The 26,464-nt window shown below is 38.7% G+C and overlaps 2 protein-coding genes across 4 annotated transcripts in view; one reads left to right on the forward strand and one right to left on the reverse strand.

The window, feature by feature from the left end:
- Positions 1–15,815, forward strand: part of LOC127439058 (ranBP-type and C3HC4-type zinc finger-containing protein 1-like) — a 38,076-nt gene extending 22,261 nt beyond the window's left edge. Inside the window, exons 6-13 of the mRNA XM_051695088.1 lie at positions 11,575–11,672; positions 11,807–11,980; positions 12,234–12,394; positions 12,503–12,614; positions 12,831–13,010; positions 13,214–13,312; positions 13,459–13,602; positions 14,859–15,815. Coding sequence (XP_051551048.1) covers positions 11,575–11,672; positions 11,807–11,980; positions 12,234–12,394; positions 12,503–12,614; positions 12,831–13,010; positions 13,214–13,312; positions 13,459–13,602; positions 14,859–14,939 — 1,049 coding nt within the window. The 3' untranslated portion in view covers positions 14,940–15,815. The remainder of the gene's footprint in view (positions 1–11,574; positions 11,673–11,806; positions 11,981–12,233; positions 12,395–12,502; positions 12,615–12,830; positions 13,011–13,213; positions 13,313–13,458; positions 13,603–14,858) is intronic.
- Positions 15,816–15,817: 2 nt separating this feature from the next.
- On the reverse strand, positions 15,818–26,127 carry LOC127439059 (TBC1 domain family member 20-like). Of its 3 annotated transcripts, none has more exons than XM_051695089.1 (8): positions 25,740–26,127; positions 25,097–25,282; positions 22,813–22,893; positions 22,528–22,714; positions 21,971–22,072; positions 21,654–21,795; positions 18,531–18,715; positions 15,818–17,424 (listed from the first exon to the last, which is right to left on the reverse strand). In XM_051695089.1, exons 1-8 carry the CDS (start codon positions 25,789–25,791, stop codon positions 17,151–17,153), a joined length of 1,209 nt encoding a protein of 402 aa, XP_051551049.1. In that variant the 5' UTR covers positions 25,792–26,127; the 3' UTR covers positions 15,818–17,150. The 3 variants fall into 3 exon arrangements, with proteins under 3 accessions (XP_051551049.1, XP_051551050.1, XP_051551053.1); XM_051695090.1 differs by having other exon boundaries at positions 25,979–26,118; XM_051695093.1 differs by having other exon boundaries at positions 25,975–26,108.
- Positions 26,128–26,464: the final 337 nt, after the last annotated feature.

The following is a 26,464-nucleotide window of genomic DNA, read 5'->3' on the forward strand; positions in this document are numbered from 1 at the left end:
AAACAGTGCAGACTGACGCAAACATTTAAAAACAGCGCAGACTGACGCAAACATTTGAAAACAGCGCAGACTGACGCAAACATTTGAAAACAGTGCAGACTGACGCAAACATTTGAAAACAGTGCAGACTGATGCAAACATTTAAAAACAACACAGACTGATGCAAAACAAACGAAAAACAGCTCGGACTGATGCAAAACAAACGAAAAACAGCACGGACTGATGCAAAACAAACGAAAAACAGCGCGGACTGATGCAAAACAAACGAAAAACAGCGCGGACTGATGCAAAACAAACGAAAAACAGCTCGGACTGATGCAAAACAAACGAAAAACAGCACGGACTGATGCAAAACAAACGAAAAACAGCGCGGACTGATGCAAAACAAACGAAAAACAGCACAGACTGATGCAAAACAAACGAAAAACAGCACAGACTGATGCAAACATTTGAAAACAGTGCAGACTGATGCAAACATTTAAAAACAACACAGACTGATGCAAACATTTGAAAACAGCGCGGACTGATGCAAACATTTAAAAACAACACAGACTGATGCAAACATTTAAAAACAACACAGACGGATGCAAACATTTGAAAACAGTGCAGACTGATGGAAAACAAACGAAAAACAGCACAGACTGATGCAAACATTTGAAAACAGTGCAGACTGATGCAAACATTTGAAAACAGTGCAGACTGATGCAAACATTTAAAAACAGCGCAGACTGATGGAAAACAAACGAAAAACAGCACAGACTGATGCAAACATTTGAAAACAGTGCAGACTGATGCAAACATTTGAAAACAACACAGACTGATGCAAACATTTGAAAACAGTGCAGACTGATGCAAACATTTGAAAACAACACAGACTGATGCAAACATTTGAAAACAGTGCAGACTGATGCAAACATTTAAAAACAACGCAGACTGATGCAAACATTTGAAAACAGCGCAGACTGATGCAAACATTTGAAAACAGCGCAGACTGATGCAAACATTTGAAAACAGTGCAGACTGATGCAAACATTTGAAAACAGTGCAGACTGATGCAAACATTTGAAAACAGTGCAGACTGATGGAAAACAAACGAAAAACAGCACAGACTGATGCAAAACAAACGAAAAACAGCACAGACTGATGCAAACATTTGAAAACAGTGCAGACTGATGCAAACATTTGAAAACAGTGCAGACTGACGCAAACATTTGAAAACAACGCAGACTGATGCAAACATTTGAAAACAGTGCAGACTGACGCAAACATTTGAAAACAGCGCGGACTGAAGCAAACATTTAAAAACAGCGCGGACTGAAGCAAACATTTAAAAACAGCGCGGACTGACGCAAACATTTAAAAACAGCGCGGACTGACGCAAACATTTAAAAACAGCGCAGACTGACGCAAACATTTAAAAACAGCGCAGACTGACGCAAACATTTAAAAACAGCGCGGACTGAAGCAAACATTTAAAAACAGCGCGGACTGAAGCAAACATTTAAAAACAGCGCGGACTGACGCAAACATTTAAAAACAGCGCGGACTGACGCAAACATTTAAAAACAGCGCAGACTGACGCAAACATTTAAAAACAGCGCAGACTGACGCAAACATTTGAAAACAGCGCAGACTGACGCAAACATTTGAAAACAGCGCAGACTGACGCAAACATTTAAAAACAGCGCAGACTGACGCAAAACAAACGAAAAACAGCACAGACTGATGCAAAACAAACGAAAAACAGCACAGACTGATGCAAACATTTGAAAACAGTGCAGACTGATGCAAACATTTGAAAACAGTGCAGACTGACGCAAACATTTGAAAACAGTGCAGACTGATGCAAACATTTGAAAACAGTGCAGACTGACGCAAACATTTGAAAACAACACAGACTGAAGCAAACATTTGAAAACAGCGCAGACTGACGCAAACATTTGAAAACAACACAGACTGATGCAAACATTTGAAAACAGTGCAGACTGATGCAAACATTTGAAAACAGCGCAGACTGATGCAAACATTTGAAAACAGCGCAGACTGATGGAAAACAAACGAAAAACAGCACAGACTGATGCAAACATTTGAAAACAGTGCAGACTGATGGAAAACAAACGAAAAACAGCACAGACTGATGCAAACATTTGAAAACGGTGCAGACTGACGCAAACATTTAAAAACAGCGCAGACTGATGCAAACATTTGAAAACAGCGCAGACTGATGGAAAACAAACGAAAAACAGCGCAGACTGACGCAAACATTTGAAAACAGTGCAGACTGACGCAAACATTTAAAAACAGCGCAGACTGACGCAAAACAAACGAAAAACAGCGCAGACTGATGCAAAACAAACGAAAAACAGCGCAGACTGATGCAAAACAAACGAAAAACAGCACAGACTGACGCAAACATTTGAAAAGAGCACAGACTGACGCAAACATTTAAAAACAGCGCAGACTGACGCAAACATTTAAAAACAGTGCAGACTGACGCAAACATTTAAAAACAGCTCAGACTGACGCAAAACAAACGAAAAACAGCGCAGACTGATGCAAAACAAACGAAAAACAGCACAGACTGATGCAAAACAAACGAAAAACAGCACAGACTGATGCAAACATTTGAAAACAGTGCAGACTGATGCAAACATTTGAAAACAGCGCAGACTGATGCAAACATTTGAAAACAGCACAGACTGATGCAAACATTTGAAAACAGCGCAGACTGATGCAAACATTTGAAAACAGCGCAGACTGATGCAAACATTTGAAAACAGCGCAGACTGATGCAAACATTTGAAAACAGTGCAGACTGACGCAAACATTTAAAAACAGTGCAGACTGACGCAAACATTTAAAAACAGTGCAGACTGATGGAAAACAAACGAAAAACAGCACAGACTGATGCAAACATTTGAAAACAGCACAGACTGATGCAAACATTTGAAAACAGTGCAGACTGATGCAAACATTTGAAAACAGCGCAGACTGACGCAAACATTTAAAAACAGCGCAGACTGACGCAAACATTTGAAAACAGCGCAGACTGACGCAAACATTTGAAAACAGCGCAGACTGACGCAAACATTTGAAAACAGCGCAGACTGATGGAAAACAAACGAAAAACAGCACAGACTGATGCAAACATTTGAAAACAACACAGACTGATGCAAACATTTGAAAACAGTGCAGACTGATGCAAACATTTAAAAACAGTGCAGACTGACGCAAACATTTAAAAACAGCGCAGACTGACGCAAACATTTGAAAACAGCGCAGACTGATGGAAAACAAACGAAAAACAGCACAGACTGATGCAAAACAAACGAAAAACAGCACAGACTGATGCAAACATTTGAAAACAGTGCAGACTGATGCAAAACAAACGAAAAACAGCACAGACTGATGCAAAACAAACGAAAAACAGCACAGACTGATGCAAACATTTGAAAACAGCGCAGACTGATGGAAAACAAACGAAAAACAGCACAGACTGATGCAAAACAAACGAAAAACAGCACAGACTGATGCAAACATTTGAAAACAGTGCAGACTGATGCAAAACAAACGAAAAACAGCGCAGACTGATGGAAAACAAACGAAAAACAGCACAGACTGATGCAAAACAAACGAAAAACAGCACAGACTGATGCAAACATTTGAAAACAGTGCAGACTGATGCAAAACAAACGAAAAACAGCACAGACTGATGCAAAACAAACGAAAAACAGCACAGACTGATGCAAACATTTGAAAACAGCGCAGACTGATGGAAAACAAACGAAAAACAGCACAGACTGATGCAAAACAAACGAAAAACAGCACAGACTGATGCAAACATTTGAAAACAGTGCAGACTGATGCAAAACAAACGAAAAACAGCGCAGACTGATGCAAACATTTGAAAACAGCACAGACTGATGCAAACATTTGAAAACAGTGCAGACTGATGCAAACATTTGAAAACAGCGCAGACTGACGCAAACATTTAAAAACAGCGCAGACTGACGCAAACATTTGAAAACAGCGCAGACTGACGCAAACATTTGAAAACAGCGCAGACTGACGCAAACATTTGAAAACAGCGCAGACTGATGGAAAACAAACGAAAAACAGCACAGACTGATGCAAACATTTGAAAACAACACAGACTGATGCAAACATTTGAAAACAGTGCAGACTGATGCAAACATTTAAAAACAGTGCAGACTGACGCAAACATTTAAAAACAGCGCAGACTGACGCAAACATTTGAAAACAGCGCAGACTGATGGAAAACAAACGAAAAACAGCACAGACTGATGCAAAACAAACGAAAAACAGCACAGACTGATGCAAACATTTGAAAACAGTGCAGACTGATGCAAAACAAACGAAAAACAGCACAGACTGATGCAAAACAAACGAAAAACAGCACAGACTGATGCAAACATTTGAAAACAGCGCAGACTGATGGAAAACAAACGAAAAACAGCACAGACTGATGCAAAACAAACGAAAAACAGCACAGACTGATGCAAACATTTGAAAACAGTGCAGACTGATGCAAAACAAACGAAAAACAGCGCAGACTGATGGAAAACAAACGAAAAACAGCACAGACTGATGCAAAACAAACGAAAAACAGCACAGACTGATGCAAACATTTGAAAACAGTGCAGACTGATGCAAAACAAACGAAAAACAGCACAGACTGATGCAAAACAAACGAAAAACAGCACAGACTGATGCAAACATTTGAAAACAGCGCAGACTGATGGAAAACAAACGAAAAACAGCACAGACTGATGCAAAACAAACGAAAAACAGCACAGACTGATGCAAACATTTGAAAACAGTGCAGACTGATGCAAAACAAACGAAAAACAGCGCAGACTGATGCAAAACAAACGAAAAACAGCACAGACTGATGCAAACATTTGAAAACAGTGCAGACTGACGCAAACATTTGAAAACAGCGCAGACTGATGCAAACATTTGAAAACAGCGCAGACTGACGCAAACATTTGAAAACAGCGCAGACTGACGCAAACATTTGAAAACAGCGCAGACTGACGCAAACATTTGAAAACAGCGCAGACTGACGCAAACATTTGAAAACAGTGCAGACTGATGCAAACATTTGAAAACAGTGCAGACTGACGCAAACATTTAAAAACAGCGCAGACTGATGCAAACATTTGAAAACAGCGCAGACTGATGGAAAACAAACGAAAAACAGCACAGACTGATGCAAACATTTGAAAACAGTGCAGACTGATGGAAAACAAACGAAAAACAGCACAGACTGATGCAAACATTTGAAAACAGCGCAGACTGATGGAAAACAAACGAAAAACAGCACAGACTGATGCAAACATTTGAAAACAGTGCAGACTGATGCAAACATTTGAAAACAGTGCAGACTGATGCAAACATTTAAAAACAGCGCAGACTGATGGAAAACAAACGAAAAACAGTGCAGACTGATGCAAACATTTGAAAACAGTGCAGACTGACGCAAACATTTAAAAACAGCGCAGACTGATGGAAAACAAACGAAAAACAGCACAGACTGATGCAAACATTTGAAAACAGTGCAGACTGACGCAAACATTTAAAAACAGTGCAGACTGATGCAAACATTTAAAAACAGCGCAGACTGATGGAAAACAAACGAAAAACAGCACAGACTGATGCAAACATTTGAAAACAGTGCAGACTGACGCAAACATTTAAAAACAGCGCAGACTGATGCAAACATTTGAAAACAGTGCAGACTGATGGAAAACAAACGAAAAAGAGCACAGACTGATGGAAAACAAACGAAAAACAGCGCAGACTGATGCAAACATTTGAAAACAGTGCAGACTGATGGAAAACAAACGAAAAAGAGCACAGACTGATGCAAAACAAACGAAAAACAGCACAGACTGATGCAAACATTTGAAAACAGTGCAGACTGACGCAAACATTTAAAAACAGCGCAGACTGATGCAAACATTTAAAAACAGCGCAGACTGATGGAAAACAAACGAAAAACAGTGCAGACTGATGCAAACATTTGAAAACAGTGCAGACTGACGCAAACATTTAAAAACAGCGCAGACTGACGCAAACATTTAAAAACAGCGCAGACTGACGCAAAACAAACGAAAAACAGCGCAGACTGATGCAAAACAAACGAAAAACAGCACAGACTGACGCAAACATTTGAAAACAGCGCAGACTGACGCAAACATTTAAAAACAGCGCAGACTGACGCAAACATTTAAAAACAGTGCAGACTGACGCAAACATTTAAAAACAGCGCAGACTGACGCAAAACAAACGAAAAACAGCGCAGACTGATGCAAAACAAACGAAAAACAGCACAGACTGATGCAAAACAAACGAAAAACAGCACAGACTGATGCAAACATTTGAAAACAGTGCAGACTGATGCAAACATTTGAAAACAGCGCAGACTGATGCAAACATTTGAAAACAGCGCAGACTGATGCAAACATTTGAAAACAGCGCAGACTGATGCAAACATTTGAAAACAGCGCAGACTGATGCAAACATTTGAAAACAGGGCAGACTGATGCAAACATTTAAAAACAGGGCAGACTGACGCAAACATTTGAAAACAGCGCAGACTGATGCAAACATTTGAAAACAGGGCAGACTGACGCAAACATTTGAAAACAGTGCAGACTGATGCAAACATTTGAAAACAGTGCAGACTGATGCAAACATTTGAAAACAACACAGACTGATGCAAACATTTGAAAACAACACAGACTGATGCAAACATTTGAAAACAGCGCAGACTGACGCAAACATTTGAAAACAGTGCAGACTGATGCAAACATTTAAAAACAACACAGACTGATGCAAAACAAACGAAAAACAGCACGGACTGATGCAAAACAAATGAAAAACAGCACGGACTGATGCAAAACAAACGAAAAACAGCACGGACTGATGCAAAACAAACGAAAAACAGCTCGGACTGATGCAAAACAAACGAAAAACAGCTCGGACTGATGCAAAACAAACGAAAAACAGCGCGGACTGATGCAAAACAAACGAAAAACAGCACGGACTGATGCAAAACAAACGAAAAACAGCACAGACTGATGCAAACATTTGAAAACAGTGCAGACTGATGCAAACATTTAAAAACAACACAGACTGATGCAAACATTTGAAAACAGCGCGGACTGATGCAAACATTTAAAAACAACACAGACTGATGCAAACATTTAAAAACAACACAGACTGATGCAAACATTTGAAAACAGTGCAGACTGATGCAAACATTTGAAAACAGCGCAGACTGATGCAAACATTTAAAAACAGTGCAGACTGATGCAAACATTTGAAAACAGTGCAGACTGATGCAAACATTTAAAAACAGTGCAGACTGATGCAAACATTTAAAAACAGCGCAGACTGATGGAAAACAAACGAAAAACAGCACAGACTGATGCAAACATTTGAAAACAGTGCAGACTGATGCAAACATTTGAAAACAGTGCAGACTGATGCAAACATTTAAAAACAGCGCAGACTGATGGAAAACAAACGAAAAACAGCACAGACTGATGCAAACATTTGAAAACAGTGCAGACTGATGCAAACATTTGAAAACAACACAGACTGATGCAAACATTTGAAAACAGTGCAGACTGATGCAAACATTTGAAAACAACACAGACTGATGCAAACATTTGAAAACAGTGCAGACTGATGCAAACATTTAAAAACAACGCAGACTGATGCAAACATTTGAAAACAGTGCAGACTGATGCAAACATTTGAAAACAGCGCAGACTGATGCAAACATTTGAAAACAGTGCAGACTGATGCAAACATTTGAAAACAGTGCAGACTGATGCAAACATTTGAAAACAGTGCAGACTGATGGAAAACAAACGAAAAACAGCACAGACTGATGCAAACATTTGAAAACAGTGCAGACTGATGCAAACATTTGAAAACAGTGCAGACTGACGCAAACATTTGAAAACAACGCAGACTGATGCAAACATTTGAAAACAGTGCAGACTGACGCAAACATTTGAAAACAGCGCGGACTGACGCAAACATTTGAAAACAGCGCGGACTGAAGCAAACATTTAAAAACAGCGCGGACTGACGCAAACATTTAAAAACAGCGCAGACTGACGCAAACATTTAAAAACAGCGCAGACTGACGCAAACATTTAAAAACAGCGCGGACTGAAGCAAACATTTAAAAACAGCGCGGACTGAAGCAAACATTTAAAAACAGCGCGGACTGACGCAAACATTTAAAAACAGCGCGGACTGACGCAAACATTTAAAAACAGCGCAGACTGACGCAAACATTTGAAAACAGCGCAGACTGACGCAAACATTTAAAAACAGCGCAGACTGACGCAAAACAAACGAAAAACAGCACAGACTGATGCAAAACAAACGAAAAACAGCACAGACTGATGCAAACATTTGAAAACAGTGCAGACTGATGCAAACATTTGAAAACAGTGCAGACTGACGCAAACATTTGAAAACAACACAGACTGAAGCAAACATTTGAAAACAGCGCAGACTGACGCAAACATTTGAAAACAACACAGACTGATGCAAACATTTGAAAACAGTGCAGACTGATGCAAACATTTGAAAACAGCGCAGACTGATGCAAACATTTGAAAACAGCGCAGACTGATGGAAAACAAACGAAAAACAGCACAGACTGATGCAAACATTTGAAAACAGTGCAGACTGATGGAAAACAAACGAAAAACAGCACAGACTGATGCAAACATTTGAAAACGGTGCAGACTGACGCAAAACAAACGAAAAACAGCGCAGACTGATGCAAAACAAACGAAAAACAGCACAGACTGATGCAAAACAAACGAAAAACAGCACAGACTGATGCAAACATTTGAAAACAGTGCAGACTGATGCAAACATTTGAAAACAGTGCAGACTGATGCAAACATTTGAAAACAGCGCAGACTGATGGAAAACAAACGAAAAACAGCGCAGACTGATGCAAACATTTGAAAACAGTGCAGACTGACGCAAACATTTAAAAACAGCGCAGACTGACGCAAAACAAACGAAAAACAGCGCAGACTGATGCAAAACAAACGAAAAACAGCGCAGACTGATGCAAAACAAACGAAAAACAGCACAGACTGACGCAAACATTTGAAAACAGCACAGACTGACGCAAACATTTAAAAACAGCGCAGACTGACGCAAACATTTAAAAACAGTGCAGACTGACGCAAACATTTAAAAACAGCGCAGACTGACGCAAAACAAACGAAAAACAGCGCAGACTGATGCAAAACAAACGAAAAACAGCACAGACTGATGCAAAACAAACGAAAAACAGCACAGACTGATGCAAACATTTGAAAACAGTGCAGACTGATGCAAACATTTGAAAACAGTGCAGACTGATGCAAACATTTGAAAACAGCGCAGACTGATGCAAACATTTGAAAACAGCGCAGACTGATGCAAACATCTGAAAACAGTGCAGACTGACGCAAACATTTAAAAACAGTGCAGACTGATGCAAACATTTGAAAACAGTGCAGACTGACGCAAACATTTAAAAACAACACAGACTGATGCAAACATTTGAAAACAGTGCAGACTGATGCAAACATTTAAAAACAGTGCAGACTGATGGAAAACAAACGAAAAACAGCACAGACTGATGCAAACATTTGAAAACAGCACAGACTGATGCAAACATTTGAAAACAGTGCAGACTGAAGCAAATCAGTCAAAAAACAGCGCAGACTGATGCAAATCAGTCAAAAAACAGCGCAGACTGATGCAAACATTTAAAAACAGGGCAGACTGATGCAAAACAAATGAAAACAGTGCAGACTGATGCAAAAATTGAAAAACAGCACAGACTGACACAAAACAAACGAAAAACAGCGCAGACTGAAGGAAAACAAACGAAAAACAGCGCAGACTGACGCAAACATTGAAAAACAGCACAGACTGACGTTAAAATTTATAAATAGTACAGACTGATGCAAAACAAACAAAAAACAGCGCAGACTGATGGAAAACAAACGAAAAACAGCGCAGACTGATGCAAAACAAACAAAAAACAGCGCAGACTGATGCAAAACAAAAGAAAAACAGCACGGACTGATGCAAAACAAACGAAAAACAGCACGGACTGACGTTAAACAATCGAACTGACTGATGTAAACATTTAAAAACAGCGCAGACCGACGCAAACATTTAAAAACAGCTCAGACTGACGCAAAAATTTAAAAACAGTGCAGACTGACGCTAAAATTGAAAAACAGCGCAGACTGACGCAAAAACTGAAAAACAGCGCAGACTGACGCTAAAACTGAAAAACAGCGCAGACTGACGTTAAAATTGAAAAACAGCGCAGACTGATGCAAAAATTGAAAAACAGCGCAGACTGACGTTAAAATTGAAAAACAGCGCAGACTGACGCAAAAATTGAAAAACAGCGCAGACTGACGTTAAACAATCGAAAAAGCACAGACTGATGTTAAAATTGAAAAACAGCGCAGACTGACGCAAAAATTGAAAAACAGCACAGACTGATGTTAAAATTGAAAAACCGCGCAGACTGACGCAAAAAATTTAAAAATAGCACAGACTGACGCAAAAATTGAAAAACAGCGCAGACTGACGTTAAAATTGAAAAACAGCGCAGACTGACGTTAAAATTGAAAAACAGCACAGACTGACATAAAAATGGAAAATGCAGGTGTCTTGGGACACTTTTTTTAAAGTTGAAGTTCTTTTAACTTAGACACAGCATCTAAAAACCGTGGCGCTCCCACACGAGATAATAAAAAACAGCGAGGCGTGCCACAACGGCGGTCAAAGACTTTAGCTTCTAGAGCATGTTTACATCAAATAAAAAAAAAGTTTGTTCTTTTAACTTGACACAGTGTCGGAAAAGCGTCGCACGTATGCGTGACACGATGAAACAAACAGCTAGATGCGGCACAACAATCAAAATAGTGTGTGTTTACATTGAAAAACAATTAGAAAATAGCACACACATATTAGATGCAGCGCAACGAATGTAAGAGAATGCAGGTGTCTTGAGATGTGTTTTTAAAAGTTGAAGTTCTTTTAACTAGATACAACGGCGAAAAGAACGCGGCACTCCTTCATAAGATGAAAAATAGTGAGGTGCACGGCAATGGTCAAAGACGTCCATCTTGCCAACGAATGTGACAGAACGCAGATGTCTTGACACATTTTTTTATTTTATTTTAAGTTCTTTGAACTTGACACAGTGTTTTAAAACAGTGGCGCTCCTGCGCAAGATGATGAATAAAACAGCGAGATGAGCCACAACGGTCATAGACGTCAGTCTAGTGGATTTGTACACAGAAAAACTATTTTTAAAACAGGACCCAAAAATGTGTTCAGTGTGAATGGCTCCTACAGTAAGACAGCAGCTCACTAAGTTTCATGCAGTAGTAGAGCTATTGTGTTCAAATAACAGCATGCAGTCGCTGTGTTGTATCAGCACATGAATGTCAATGATCAATCCAGTCAATATCAGTTTACTTATTTGTGAAGGTATTATTGAAAACATGGAGATCATGGACCCACGCCTGCCGGTTCTGGTCGCCAAAGGAAATGCTCTTCTTCAGCCTCCTCTTCCTCCCAAACCTCAGGTATAACTTATTATCATGTTGACTATAGAGGAAACCTAGCCCCAATAATTTTATATATATATATATATATATATATATATATATATATATATATATATATATATATATATATATATATATTTGTTTTATTTCAGCCAGGTTGGTCATGTTCAGAGTGCACGTTCCTGAATAAACCAACGCGCCCTGGATGTGAGATGTGCAGCACAGCGAGACCTGAGAACTACAAAGTACCAGATCTGTACCAGCCAGATGAGGAAGAACATCGAAGACTTCAACAGGAGGAACTCGCCAGTATGCATTACGAGCAGGTTAGCTGAGCGACTGATCTGTTTTTTGTGACAATGAAAACCCACTGAGACCCAGAGAAGAACCGAATCTGGACCAAAGCATCTGTGGAAAAAACTCTAAAAGTATCTTGCTTCAATAATCAAAAATGATTCCTATTCCAATCAAAATCCTGTACACATTCCCTAGGGCTGTTTGTCCATGTGTCTTTTTTATTACAATATAAAATAATACAGAAGTATAACACATGTGTTTTTTCTCGTTGCATTGACCTAGTCTCTTTTGGAAGAACAGAAGAGGAATTTCCAAGAACTCTTGGAAATGGATTCCCACAGCCTGGTGGAGAATGCGGGTAAATTGGATTGCGCAATCTGCTTTTGCACCATCATGCCAGGAGAGGGTGCTGTTCTAAGAGAGTGTCTGCATAGCTTCTGCAGGTAGTGTTTGATAGAAAACACTCATTATACTGAAACTTTAAACAGAATGTACTGTACCATTTAAACTTCAGATATCACTAAAATACTACTTCTGCATGTGTTGTTCAGAGAATGTCTCAAAGGAACTGTTCTGAACTGCACAGATGCCGAAGTGTCGTGCCCATTTGTAGATCAGGAGTATTCCTGTAACTGCAAACTTCAAGACAGAGAAATCAAAACGGTAAGATCATAAATATTTTACAGTAGATAAACCCAAACCTGCATTAAATAAACTGATGTGATACAATCAGTATTTTCTTGATGATTTTGAGGACTAGAAGCCAAGTATCCTATAGCCTATGGGCTTTATTAAAGTAATTTAACTGCTCAGTGAGTATGGTGAACATACTGTACCAGAGAACATGTAATCATATATGTTGTTATTATTTTTCACCAGCTTCTCACTCAGGAAGAGTATCTGAAGTTTCTAGAACTGAGGCTGAGCATTGCAGAATCCCGCACTGAGAACAGCTACCACTGCAAGACACCCGACTGTCCCGGCTGGTGCATCTTCGAAGATGACGTGAACGAGTTTACATGTAATAATTGCAACGAGACAAACTGTCTCCTCTGCAAGGTAAACATTTAATCTTTTTTTTTTGTTCCTTTTTTAGTTTTATGTTTTTTGAAGATAAGAGCATGTCAAATTTGGCTAGCTTCTAAGTGACTAATTTGCACCAAAACTGAATACACATTTCACGTTGAAAACAAAAGCTTTAGGAAGCATTTATCGGACCTTTTAAAAGTTGATAAGCTTATTAATTTTACTCTCCTAACAAGGCTATTCATAAGGGAATGAACTGCAAAGAATATCAGGACGACCTTCATTTAAGAGCGCAGAATGATGACGCAGCCCGACAAACCACAGAGGTGCTTGAGGTGGGCAAGAAATTCATAAATTCAAGGCTTTTCTTTATTGTTATAGCTTTTTTTATCTATTGCAAGTGTGAAACAGTGCCCACACAATCACAGGCACTTGTCGGTCTTTAAAACGTTTGTTAACCTCAGACCGGTGTCCATTCCAGCAACTCTTGAAGAACGGCGAGGCAATGGAGTGTCCCAAATGTAAAGTGATTGTTCAGAAAAAAGACGGCTGTGACTGGATCTGTTGTCTAATGTGTAAGACAGAGATCTGCTGGGTGACCAAACAGGCTCGATGGGGACCAAAGGTCAGAAACAAACCTACTGTACACTATTCAGTAGTTTAGGAAATTAGTAATTCAGTAGTTTTGTATTTTGGTATCTTAGTAGTTCTGTAATTCAGTAATATTTAAGTAATTCAGTTGTTCAGTACATCAGTAATTCTGAAGTTCTGCATGTATGTCAGTGGTTCAGTAGTTCAGTAATTCAGTAGTTCTGTATTTATGTAATACAGTTATTCAGTATTTAAGTAATTCAGTGGTTCAGAAATTCAGTAGTTCTGTATTTAAGTTATTGAATGGTTCAGTAATTAATTAGTTCTGTATTTAAGTAATTGATCAGTGTAATTCAGTAGTATTTAAGTCATTCAATGGTTCAGTAGTTCAGTAATTCAGCTGCATTTAATTCAGTGGTTCGGTAGATCAGTTATTCAGTAGTTCTGTAATTAAATAATTAAATGGTTCAGAAATTAAGTCATTCTGTATTTAAATAATTGATCAGTAGTTCAAGCAGTTCAGTAATTCTGCAGTATTTAGGTATTTCAGTGGTTCAGTTGATAAGTAATTAAGTAGTTCTGTATTTAAGTAATTTTATGGTTTAATTGTTCAGTAATTCAGCAATATTTAAGTAATTCAGTGGTTCAGTAGTTCTGTATTTTACTTATTCCCACTGCATTATTGAAATGCAGAACTACTGAACCAGAATTACAAATATTTAATTTTTTTATATTTTAGTAGTTCTGCATTTAAGTATTTCAGTAATTCAGTAGTTCTGTAATTGCAGTATTTATGTAACTCAGTAGATCAATAATTCAATAGTTCTGTATTTAAATAATTCAGTGGTTCAGTATTTCAGTGGTTCTGTATTTAAATCAGTGGTTCAGTCGTTCAGTAATTCAGCAGTATTTATATAATTCAGTACTGTTCAAGTAATTCAGTAGTTTTTAAGTAAATCAGTACTATTTAAGTAGTTCAGTGGTTTAAGTTGTAGCAGTAGTTCTGCATTTATGTACACTATGTCTGTGATTTAGTAGTTCAGTAATACAGTAGTATTTAAGTTATTCAGTAGTTCAGTAGATCAGCAATTCATTCAGAAAAGTTGTAGTTGTATACAAACACATACTGTAATTCAATCTTATGATCTATTAAAATGTATTTATTCATATATATATATATTAGACATTTTGCTGTGCAGTATTTTAAGTTAAAGTACAGTAAACTGTTTAGTCTAATTATGATGTCACTAGCATCAGATGGTTAATCTAGACTTTGTTTTGTCTCGTCAGGGTGCTGGAGACACATCGGGTGGCTGCAGATGTCGAGTCACTGGAGTCCTCTGCCATCCACAATGCCAGAACTGTCACTGATCGCTTAACGCTGCTTCTTCAACATAAAAAACTACGCTACATCAGCACAACACTTTCTCAAACACACAGTTTGTAATTGTTGTTGCGAAGCTTTAAAATGTTCACTTTCTCTAGTTACATCAGTTTGGCCCATTAATCAGGAATACTTTTCTTGAGAGGGTTCAGGTTTTTGTTAAAACTAGACCTTTGACCCAAAACAGATGTAAAGTTAACTGTAAAATTGATTTCCGACTAATAAATAAAAGTGAATGCCATCAGGAGAACAGGGTTTGGAAATGATTGAGCTATATTAGAAAGAACAATTGAAAAGGCTCCAGTTTCAAATCCTTAACTGTGACCTCTGAATGTGCCAAAGTGTTTACATAAATTGCACTATCTGAGCTTATTTTGAAGTATACACCACATTATTAAAAGATGCATTAAACTGATAAGTCTTAAATAACTACCATTTCCCTTTAAAATGTCAAACTAGGAATTGTAAAATGATGGATAATGTACTAAGAATTGTGCATTACCAGTATAATGACTGGACTGTGAAATTATTTCTCAAGACTCTGGATACCTTGATGTTTATATAAGGGATTTTTGATGTTTTGAATCCCTAAATTGAACCATGAAGAAAATATAAAGAACATGATGATGGTTAATCTGAATGCAGAAAATGGAATGGACTGTAATCAACTCACAAATCACACAAGTTAAAATGAAAAAAGTAAATATATTTTAAAACTACAAGAATTGAAGTATTTATTTTTCTTTAATTCTCAAAATGTTGTCAAGAGGGTCCCTCTTAAACTCTTTACAATATCTTATGAAGTTAATGCACATAATTTTTTAAATGCCTACATATAATAAAGCTATATAAATAATCTCTTACATTGATCATCTTTCATTTTATTTAAACATAATTGTGACACATTAACTTGAGCGAATCAGAAACAACTTAGAACAAATTCTCAAAGTGCAAAAGAATAACCAAGAAGCGTGTTCTTTAGTGCAAAATCAATGCAACATAAAAGCATCAGTCATTGTGTATTCATAAACAGAGTAGATTATTTGAATAAACCAAGAATCAAGGATGTGTTCAACCAAGCAATGTTAGAATCTTAAATAACCACTTGGATGTTACTCTAAGCTCAGATGTTGTTTAGTGGAAACAATCACTTCTAGACAGAATTTAAACAACAGAATATAACTACCTTAGAAACTACCTTAAGCATGTCACGTTCATCGTTGACATACTCCAGAATAAAGAAGTCTAAGTTACTTCAATTCCAACTTTGTAATTCATGTGAACTGCTTGGTTTTTCAGAAACTAAGATCAGCACTTATTGATAATAAAATACTGGAATAAAGAGATTTGGAGAAACTTTAAAAAATTATTTCAAAAACATAAACGTATACAAATTATAAGCTCAGTAAAAGATTGTGTTCATTCAATGTTGTTTTAAAATTGTTTCACAACTGAAATGTTACGTACACATAACAAGGTGTCCTAAAAAAATATATAATTAAATTAAATTGCTAACTCTACATGTAGGTCTCCAAAAACATTTTGGTCTTAATATTCTAAGGCTATTTCTTTAAAGGTAGTGGAGTGTAATAAAACACATGGGGCATCGATCATGAAGTGGAAGCAGAACAAATGTTTGTGTTGCATTTAATTCAGTGTGACACTTAATGTAAAAATGGTTTAACAAACAATATACATGTGACTTGTTTCAATGTTGTTTTTGTACATGAATAAAAAAAATGTTTTCCCCTAAACCATTATTATGTACATCGTTCATAAATACATTTTTACGTAAAAAATGTACAAATTCATTCTGCTTGCATTTCATGAATGAGATCCAATGTTTTTTGAACAATTTCCAGAGAAATGTGTAATACCTGGGTTAAATGAATGAGGCACACTGATACATAAATTGTTGCATTGAATAAAATGAGACATATTTGCAAATTTACGTAACTAGTTTTACAAATGGTGTGCATCGTCCTCATTTCTCACTATTTCTGATTCTACGCTTCATTCATTGTGACAAACATCTTGTTTAATTATAATCTCTATAAGCACAACTTTATATTCATTAGTCCGACTTCACAAGTATAAATACAAAGAAATTGGCAAAAAAAAAAAGAAATATTCAAAAGTTGTCTCAAATAAACTCTTCATAACGAGACGCTGTTGTTCTGTGCTGTTAATTGGCTCCTTCAAGGAAAGAGTAAGTCTAGTTTTGGCACCCATTCCAGTGCAGAGTTCACCACCGCTAATGCTGCGGCCCCCATTGCCACAGTCAAACCCATTACCGCCAGTTTCATAATCCGCCGCGCAGTGGGCTGGACCACAGCTACAGTGCCTCGCTGGGCCTCGAGGGGGTGCTGTTGTTGTTGCTGTTGTTGCTCTTTCCTTCTTTTCCGAAGCACCACGTCTGGATGCTGCGGTGTCGACGCCAACTCAAAGTCTTTGAAGGTGGAGGCAGCGGTTCTAGACAAAAGCAAGAATGTTTTGTGTTGTTTAGGGGTCGGGTAAGGTCAAACAGCTATGTGAGGGGAGTTTGGGTTACATTGTTAGATGTTCCCAAATTATTATGTAAACACCAGAAGAAGAAAAACAACAACGGCAAAGAAAGAACTTAAAGCTGAAGTATGTAATTTCTGAATACGCCCCCCTCTGCCGTTGGTCAAACAAAGAGATAGTCTTGCCCCCAACTCATGTCATAGGTTGAGTAACGTAACTGAGCAATTTTCAAAAAATCTGTTTACTTGTTGGCTTACTTGTAGCTGTCTCTGCATATTAAGCTGGGATAGGAGGAAGTATTTTAACACAGAAAAAGTTACATACTTTAGCTTTAAACACAAAAAGATAGTGGGGATTAGCCAATCATAACAAACATTGTTAAAATGTAGAATATAGTTTTGCATGATTCTGCCCTGTTGTCAAATTGTTTTCCTATGTAAACATGCGCTAGATGGAGCGCCGCGTTTTTCTAGATGCTGTGTCAAGTAAAAACAAAAACGCATTTTGCGACTCCTAAATTCAGTTAAAGTTGTTGCGCTTTTTTGGAAGAACGCATTCAGTCTGAACATACCGGCATGTGAAAAAGCCAAGTATACTTTTGGGCTTCGGCCGTTTAAAGTTTACTATGTTGACCGCGTGTCTATACAAATGCGTTAGACACATGCGCACTATGACTATTTTGAAATACTTTTTTAGTGCAGTCAACAGCAGGCGCATGCGCTGACTTCGTGCAAAAACACAGAATGTCTATGCAGCCTAAATTTCCAAGACATGCGGACATTCTGCATTTTCTTTAAACAAAATATTATTCATTTTTTCTGTCTTTTTATTTTGGGGTGCAATGTTCTGTTTTCGACAGGTCTCGTGAGAGTCACCCTGTCGGCGGACTTTTAATGTGTTGTAAAGTGTGTAGAAAGTGGAATTTTTCTGAAGTTTAGTCTTGATTTTCTCTAAAAACATATTGTTGCTATAAATAGGTAGAAACATATATGTAAAACACTTCTGGACAGGGTGAGATGGTGCGCAAAGAAGAAAAACACTTCCAACAATCCAGAAAGAATGTAGACACTCACTGTTGACTGCGCTGTTGGACGGCTTCTCTGGCCAGCTCAGATGGAGGAAACTGTACAAACAGATCTCCTGCCTGACTGATCAGAGTCTCGTACGGCAGGTCTTCTGGGATACGAGAAAGCAGATGATGCACCATGGCCATATCACACTCACAGTCCAACACCTCCTCCTCTCGATACAACACGATCTGCAAATAGATGGTATTCAGTGCTATTGCTCAAGACAAGGAAGAAAATATTTCATCAAACAATGGCTTTTGTGTTTTCCTACTACTGTGATAGCCTGGATTGTCTCTCTCTAAATGGATGGTTTAAAAATTATTGACATAGCTGGCCCTTGTTTTTGGACTTCTGCTGATAGGCCCAAGGCTAGTTTGGAATCTCACATGCCAATTTATACATGTTCTAATGTGTGTTTTTTTAGCATTATAATCAGGGCTGTTGATGTAGCATGTTTATTTAGTGCGATTAATAATGTGTTAAAAACATTAAGCAATTAATCATGCCTCCTAATTTCCATAAGCTTGATGTACCACCTTGATATGGCAGTAGGGGGCAGTCAGCACTACTCCAGCTGTACAGGCAACACGCCTCGTCAAGCCATCGAGCAGGCAGCTTTTGTGCTCAAAGACATCTGGACCGAACACAACAGAATGCAGGGATCTCGAGATGCTTTTTTCACATTTTCAAACTATGTTTAACTCGACACAGCTCATGTGACTAGAAACGCTAGAAACTAGTGAGATGCGATGCAACTAAAGTGAGACGCACCAAAAGCGTCAGTCTGACACATGAGTACATAAACAAACAATTAAAAAAGTGCAGATAGAGGGGGCCTGGGTAGCTCAGCGAGTAAAGACGCTGACTACCACCCCTGGAGTTCACGAGTTTGAATCCCAGGGCGTGCTGAGTGACTCCAGCCAGGTCTCCTAAGCAACCAAATTGGCCTGGTTGCTAGGGAGGGTAGAGTCACATGGGGTAACCTCCTCGTGGTCGCTATAATGTGATTCTCGCTCTTGGTGGAGCACGTGGTGAGTTGTGTGTGGATGCCACGGTGGACTGGCGTGAAGCCTCCACACACGCTAGTTCTCAGCGGTAACGCGCTCAACAAGCCATGTGATAAGATGCGCTGATTGACGGTCTCAGACACGGAGGCAACTGAGATTCGTCCTCCAAACCTTGTATTCCTTCATATATTCATTCGTGCTTCGAAATGCATTCTTTATGTGCTCTTGTATATGTGTTTATGTTACTTTATGACCCGATGAGGTTTCAGAGCTGGAGCAAGAGAGCCTAATTTTTGGTTTTATTATTGTTCCAAGTAATGTATAGACGAGGTCTATAAACACAGGATGTGTCTAGGACATCTGTGCTCGTATCTTGCTGAGATCAGGAAATTCTTGACTTCTTTGACTTTATATACATATACAAGCAGGCCATAATTTATGCTTCCCCTCAACCACAGTTTTCACACTCAATAGGTCATAACAATATGACCTGACACCTTGAATTACAACCTAACATCGTGCAGAATTTTCTGAACTTAAAAAGGAAGTGCTTTTTGGCACAGTCTCAAGACGGTATAAAGGCCTTAATGAATCTTAACGAAACGAGTCAAACTAACATCTCTTCTCTCCAGCTCTTCGCATCTGATCTCCAACTTTGAGGCCTCATCTCGAATCATTCTGTACTTTAACTTTTCTCATTTACTTACTTAGTTCATTAGACAAAGACAAGACTTTGTGTTGTTTATTCCAGGACTTAGTCCTTAGGATATCTACTCAACATTTATAATCAAACATTTATTATCTGTATTATTGCATTTATTCAGTATTGATTATTTCATTTTTATTCATTTATTAATTTAATAACAAACTAAAGTTGTTATTCCTTCTACAAATCATCTGATTTACTGAAGTCATTTCCATCTGCTGGATCTCACTACATCAAAATGAAACCTTTTTTTTTTTTTTGTAATGCAGCATTATTTTCATAAATACCCTAACCTAATCCTAACATAACCATTTTTTATTTATTTCACATTACAGTAACGACAGTGAGTTTGTTTGTTTTTTGATTACAGTAAAGTATGTTTGGAAGGAAAATGTGCTTAATTTTCATAAAATTAGGCTACGTTTTCTTTATGAAATACTATATATAATTTCTTATTTTCTATGTTTTGATTTTGAGGTGAATATGACCTGGGTATTTAAGTTTTCAGAGATTCACCCATGTACAGGTATTAAAGGTGCTATATGTAATATTTTTACTGTACTAAATCATAAAATGACCATAATATGTCATTAGAGAATTAGGAAACATTCAACAAGTTGAAATACTGGCTTCTCCGATAACAATGCTACAGCCAGTATATTCTACTTTGAAGTTTCCATTCCGGCCCAGAATTTCTGTTTATGTTTTGGCCTCTGTGATCCCGCCCACTGCCCACTCACCAATAGTATTTCGACACCGCCGGGTTGCCAGATTTGAACAAGTTTGCAGGCAAAGAACATTGCGTGCTGCAGCCATGGAAGCCAGCAAACGAACTGGATCAGAGATAACAGATTCCACCTGACCTAAAAAGCCTCGCCATCCGTCTAAAAACCACCATGACCAGAGGCGTAGTAAAACAAGGATAAATATTGGAGATGCCTTTGGAAGATGGAGACAGCTTAAAGTCCAGAAGTCCTTTAAAATGGATGCTGAGTTGGCTAATTTGTGTGTCAACGTTCTGGCAACCCGCATGAGCATCGAGTCTGGGGCGGGGCAGACAACTCTCCAATATTCTGAATTTGGACTGCAGTACCCATTTCAAATGCTTGTCGTCAATCTTACATATAGCACCTTAATCTTTAATCCCTAATCTACTTCCTGTAAAACAAAGCTCAGAGAGTGGCGGAATATGGTCCTTTATTATTCGACAATCAAAATAGTCCCGAAACAAGAGAATATCTCAATTATTTATTCAGACTCAACAACACAGCACGATTCAGGTCTAAATATAGCTGCTCTTGCAGCGGTAGTGAAACTCCTGACCCACTTCTGCTGAATATCAGAAAGAAGAGAATCAAAGCTTTCAGAAGATGGTTTAGATGGTGCCAAACTGCCAAAGAGGAAACATCGTACCACAGCAGCGAAGTAGATGGGCATGAGCGGATGGCAGGCCAGGAAGAAATCGTACAACCGAACGACGTGGCGGAAATCTGACAGAACATGTCCGAACCAGGTGATGAGCCAACTGAGGGCGAAGATGGTGCCGACCTCGGCTCTGTAGACAAAATACAGACATATTCATCGGCAACTTGAATTTTTTGTGATTGACAACAAGGGTTTGAGAGATAAATCATGTCTTAAATATAAGACAAAACCAATCTCAACCATACTGTGCTTTAAATATTGCCAAATATAAAATAATTACAAAACAATTAAGAGATTCTCCTCACTGTTGCATGAAGCCATAGACCTCTGGGTTGACTCTCTCTATAATGGGCATTAGGTAGTTCAGGATGTGTTTGGTGTTGTCCATTGTGGGGTCCATAAAGTCCCTGTAATGTAGGACAGATGGTTAAAATCAACAGAAACTAAAATTGAACATTTTACACATCCTAACCATGCATGACGCATTAAGGAGCCCCCAATGAAAATGAAATGTGACAAAATCACAGTCAATCAGAACAAATTTCATTTGACCACCCTATGAAATCAAAATGGGAGTTTTGTGGCTTTGGACCAATAAGATTTCCATGTGAGCGTTACCTAGCGCAACATGCCGAAAATAAAAACCAAGCAACCATCAAAATGTCTTAACATCATGGCTGGTTCGCCAGTTTCACTTTCATGTGTGAAAGTGGCTATAGAGTGAAAACTAACAAAAACTAAACTAAATTGGAAAGACAAATAGAACAAAATAACTCAATTTAAATATATAAATTCTATTATATAACCCTGTTTCTGATTGATCTTGCTCATGTTACAGCAAAATAACTTGTTAGTGGCCCACCTGAGATGGTGAGTGGAGAGTTTCTCCACCAGGGCCGTGGCGAGTCGTTCCCCCAGCACCAGTAGGAAGGTCACCACGATGTCATGGTAACCCTGATAATAGTGCAGCTGAGGGTTTTTCACAAGCACCCACAGAATAATATCGATCAGCTCCTCCTGAAGGCCTTCACGCTGTTCGTCTGGCATTCCTGCAGCCATTAAAAATGGCAAAGAAACAAAAAGCACTTTAGGCATGGATCAAGATCAGCTAAGGCTTGAAAAAAGTGTGGAGGTCTGTTCTGCTCACCTGGAGGGAAACGTCTCAAGGACCTCTGAACATCCAGAAGCACTTGATTAAAATCCTTGTTGTTCTCGCGATCTACTTTCTCTGATGGACAAAAAAATGAACCAAAAATGTTACCGATATGCATTTTGCAGTAAAAGCAAAAAAAATACTGTTCAAGTTTTAGATAAAACTGTGCCCTTACCAGAACCGATAATGCGACAAACAATTAAGCAACAAGCTATGAAAGCAACAAGCATATTAAAAGTTATACACGATAAAAGCAACATGCATTAAAAGCAGCAAGTGTTAAAAGCGTCAAGCGGTAAAAGCATCAAGCGATTAAAGCATCAAAAGATAAAAAATGGCAAGCGATAAAGCGTCAAACATTAAAGCATGAAGTGATAAAATGGCAAGCGGAAAAAGCAGCAGGCGCTAAAAGCGTCAAGCGCTAAAAGCGGCAAGCGCTAAAAGAGGCAAGCGCTAAAAGAGGCAAGCGATAATAGAGGCAAGCGATAAAAGCATCAAAAGTGTCAAGTGATAAAAGAGGCAAGCGTTAAAAGCGTCAAGCCTTAAAAATGGCAAGTGCTAAATGTGGCAAGCGCTAAAAATGCCAAGCGCTAAAAGCGGCAAGCGGTAAAAGCATCAAGTGATTAAAGCATCAAGAGATAAAAAAATGGTAAGCGATAAAGTGTCAAACATTAAAGCATCAAGTGATAAAATGGCAAGCGACAAAAGCAGCAGGCGCTAAAAGCGTCAAGTGCTAAAAGTGTCAAGCGTTAACAAACAGCAAGCGCTAAAAGTGTCAAGCGCTAAAAGTGTCAAGCGATAATAGGGGCAAGCGATAATAGGGGCAAGCGATAAAAGCATCAAAAGTGGCAAGCGATAATAGGGGCAAGCGATAATAGGGGCAAGCGATAAAAGCATCAGAAGCGGCAAGCGATAAAAGAGGCAAGCGTTAAAAGCGTCAAGCGTTACAAATGGCAAGTGCTAAAAGTGGCAAGCGCTACAAGCGGCAAGCGGTAAAAGCATCGAGTGATTAAAGCATCAAGAGATAAAAAATGGCAAGCGACAAAAGCAGCAGGCGCTAAAAGCGTCAAGCGCTAAAAGTGTCAAGCGTTAACAAACAGCAAGCGCTAAAAGTGTCAAGCGTTAAAAAACATCAAGCAATAAAAGTGGCAAGCGATAAAAGATGCAAGCGATAATAGAGGCAAGTGATAAAAGCATCAAGCATTAAAAATCGCAAGTGCTAAAAGTGGCAAGTGCTAAAAACGCCAAATGCTAAAAGCGGCAAGCGATTAAAGCATCAAAAGTGGAAAGCGGTAAAAATGACAAACGATAAAAGTGGCAAGTGTTTAAAGTGGCAAGCGATAAAAGATGCAAGTGATAATAGAGGCAAGCGATAAAAGCGACAAGCGTTTAAAGTGGCAAGCATTAAAAGTGGCAAGCAATAAAAGCATCAAAAGTGGCAAGCGGTAAAAACGACAAACGATAAAAGTGGCAAGTGTATAAAGTGGCAAGCGTTAAAAGATGCAAGTGATAATAGAGGCAAGCGATAAAAGCGGCAAGCAATTAAAGCGTCAAAAGTGGCAAGCAGTAAAAATGACAAACGATAAAAGCGGCAAGTGTTTAAAGTGGCAAGCGATGAAAAATGCAAGTGATAATAGAGGCAAGCGATAAAAGAAGCAAGCGGAAAAATCGACAAGCATTTAAAGTGGCAAGCATTAAAAATGGCAAGTGATAAAAGACGCAAGCAATAAAAATGACAAACGATAAAAGCGACAAGCGTTAAAAGCATCAAGCGTTAAAAACAGCAATCGCTAAAAGCGGCAAGCGATTAAAGTGTCAAAATTGGCAAGCGGTAAAAACGACAAACAATAAAAGCGGCAAGTGTTTAAAGTGGCAAGCAATAAAAGCATTAAAAGCGGCAAGCATTAAAAGCAACAAGCACTAAAAGTGGAAAGCGCTAAATACAATAAGCGCTAAAAGTGTCAAGCATTAACAGTGTCAAGCGCTTAAAGTGTGACATGAAGCGATCGCCTGAGGTTAGTTATGTGGATATAATCAACTACTTCAAGTTGTTATGACAGCCAACAACTTAACAAGTTGTCTGAACTCATTTCTACTCCAACTAACACTTATTGTTGTTGTTCTCGTCTGGATCTCTCGTTTCGGTAGTTTTTACATTGCTTTTTATAGAGACAGGAACCAGAAAACAGTCCAGCGGCAATCAGAATAATCATGGCGCCGCCCAGTGGTTGTTCTGAAAACTGTTGCTACTTTGGCTTTCAATGTACCCAGGTCTTACCTAGTTGTTCAGGTATGCTGTCTACAGACACGTTGAGCAGTCTGGGCCACACCTGACGACGGATCTCATCGGTCAGCAGACCTCCCTCACTGATGGCCATACGCCTCAGAGTGGCCACATCCACTGGTGTCATACTCAAAGCCTGAGCGATCTCTGCTGTCTTCCGCTTCCGTCTGGACTCAGCAGCTGTTGAAATTATCGCAAGAGTCAGCACCGAACCAAAGCACCTGAATATTGCTGTATCTACAGTAATACTGTCAGCCAGAGTTTAAGAGTGTTTCACAAGAAAACTTGGCTGGAAAGAGAGACGTTGACCAAGATCTTTCACCTAAATTGCTTAAGTCTTTAGCAAGTCCAGGGGGAAGTTCAGGGCCTATACTAAGTTAAAAAAATTATTCATATGTTTCTGGGGGGCACAAAAAAAACCTAGGTGTCTATGCCCCCTGGCACACCCCCTTAAAAAATCCAGGGGGCTATGTCCCCCCTGGCACCCCCCCTTTTAAAATCTAGGGGGCTATGACTTTCTGACGTCAACTCTTTATATATTTCAGAGTAACTGCAATACTCAAATTAGCTTCAATATATCTAACGCATAAACATAATTATTTCATGCACACATAGACTTTAATAAAGATTAACACACCTTGTTTTCCGAGTCCATTCAATGGAGGAGACGCTCCGACATTCAGATTCATCCTTTCTTAAATGTCAGTCCCTTTCCCGGGGGGGGGGGTTATTCGTTTTAATCTAGCTACATATTTTTATTTACATATACATACACATACAAACAGCTGGTGGGCTTTACTTTAGCATGACAGCCAACATCATCACATTCAAGCCCCGGTTAGCTATATAAACTCATGCCAAATGATAATAACCTGCCTCTTTGCCAAAGGTTTTAAATGGGTGTGTTGTCCTGAACCGGACTGGAATCACGGACTCTTTTTTTGTGTCATTTCATCTGTGTCGCTTCAGAAGCTGCAGCTGTAGCGTCGTCTCATCTGGCTTGATGTTTACGTCTGAGAGGAGGATTCTGGGAGTTGTAGTTTTGTCAGATCAAGGATAAGGCGGTGCAGAGAGTATATAGCAGAGACGGGCCACTTCTATTAAAATAAATGGGAGAAATTGGAACGCCCAACGGTCAACGGATGTAAGAAGGAAGTCCCGCCTTACAGGTAAAAGAGCCAATCACCTTTTAAATCCAGACATCGCCTGTCAATCAACTCGAGAACGCGCATGCGCATTAGCTATACAAGCCTTGAAAATTGCGCTTTCAAGCGTAATATGAGGCAAAGAAGCACAATATATGAGTCCAGTGTTGTTAAATTTTATTGCTGATTTGAAATATATTCTTTGATCGTAATCTTG

Source organism: Myxocyprinus asiaticus, chromosome 50 (genome assembly GCF_019703515.2).
Source record: "Myxocyprinus asiaticus isolate MX2 ecotype Aquarium Trade chromosome 50, UBuf_Myxa_2, whole genome shotgun sequence".
Lineage (NCBI taxonomy): Eukaryota > Metazoa > Chordata > Actinopteri > Cypriniformes > Catostomidae > Myxocyprinus > Myxocyprinus asiaticus.

What these genes read in the sequence shown, in the direction of transcription:
- LOC127439059 (XM_051695089.1), bottom strand. Translation starts at nt 25,791, where the DNA reads ATGAATCTGAATGTCGGAGCGTCTCCTCCATTGAATGGACTCGGAAAA. An exon ending in CTTGAGACGTTTCCCTCCAG is followed by an intron (nt 22,715 to 22,812) that starts GTGAGCAGAACA and finishes TAATGGCTGCAG; the next exon opens with GAATGCCAGACGAACAGCGT. An exon ending in CCATCTACTTCGCTGCTGTG is followed by an intron (nt 18,716 to 21,653) that starts GTACGATGTTTC and finishes ATCTATTTGCAG; the next exon opens with ATCGTGTTGTATCGAGAGGA.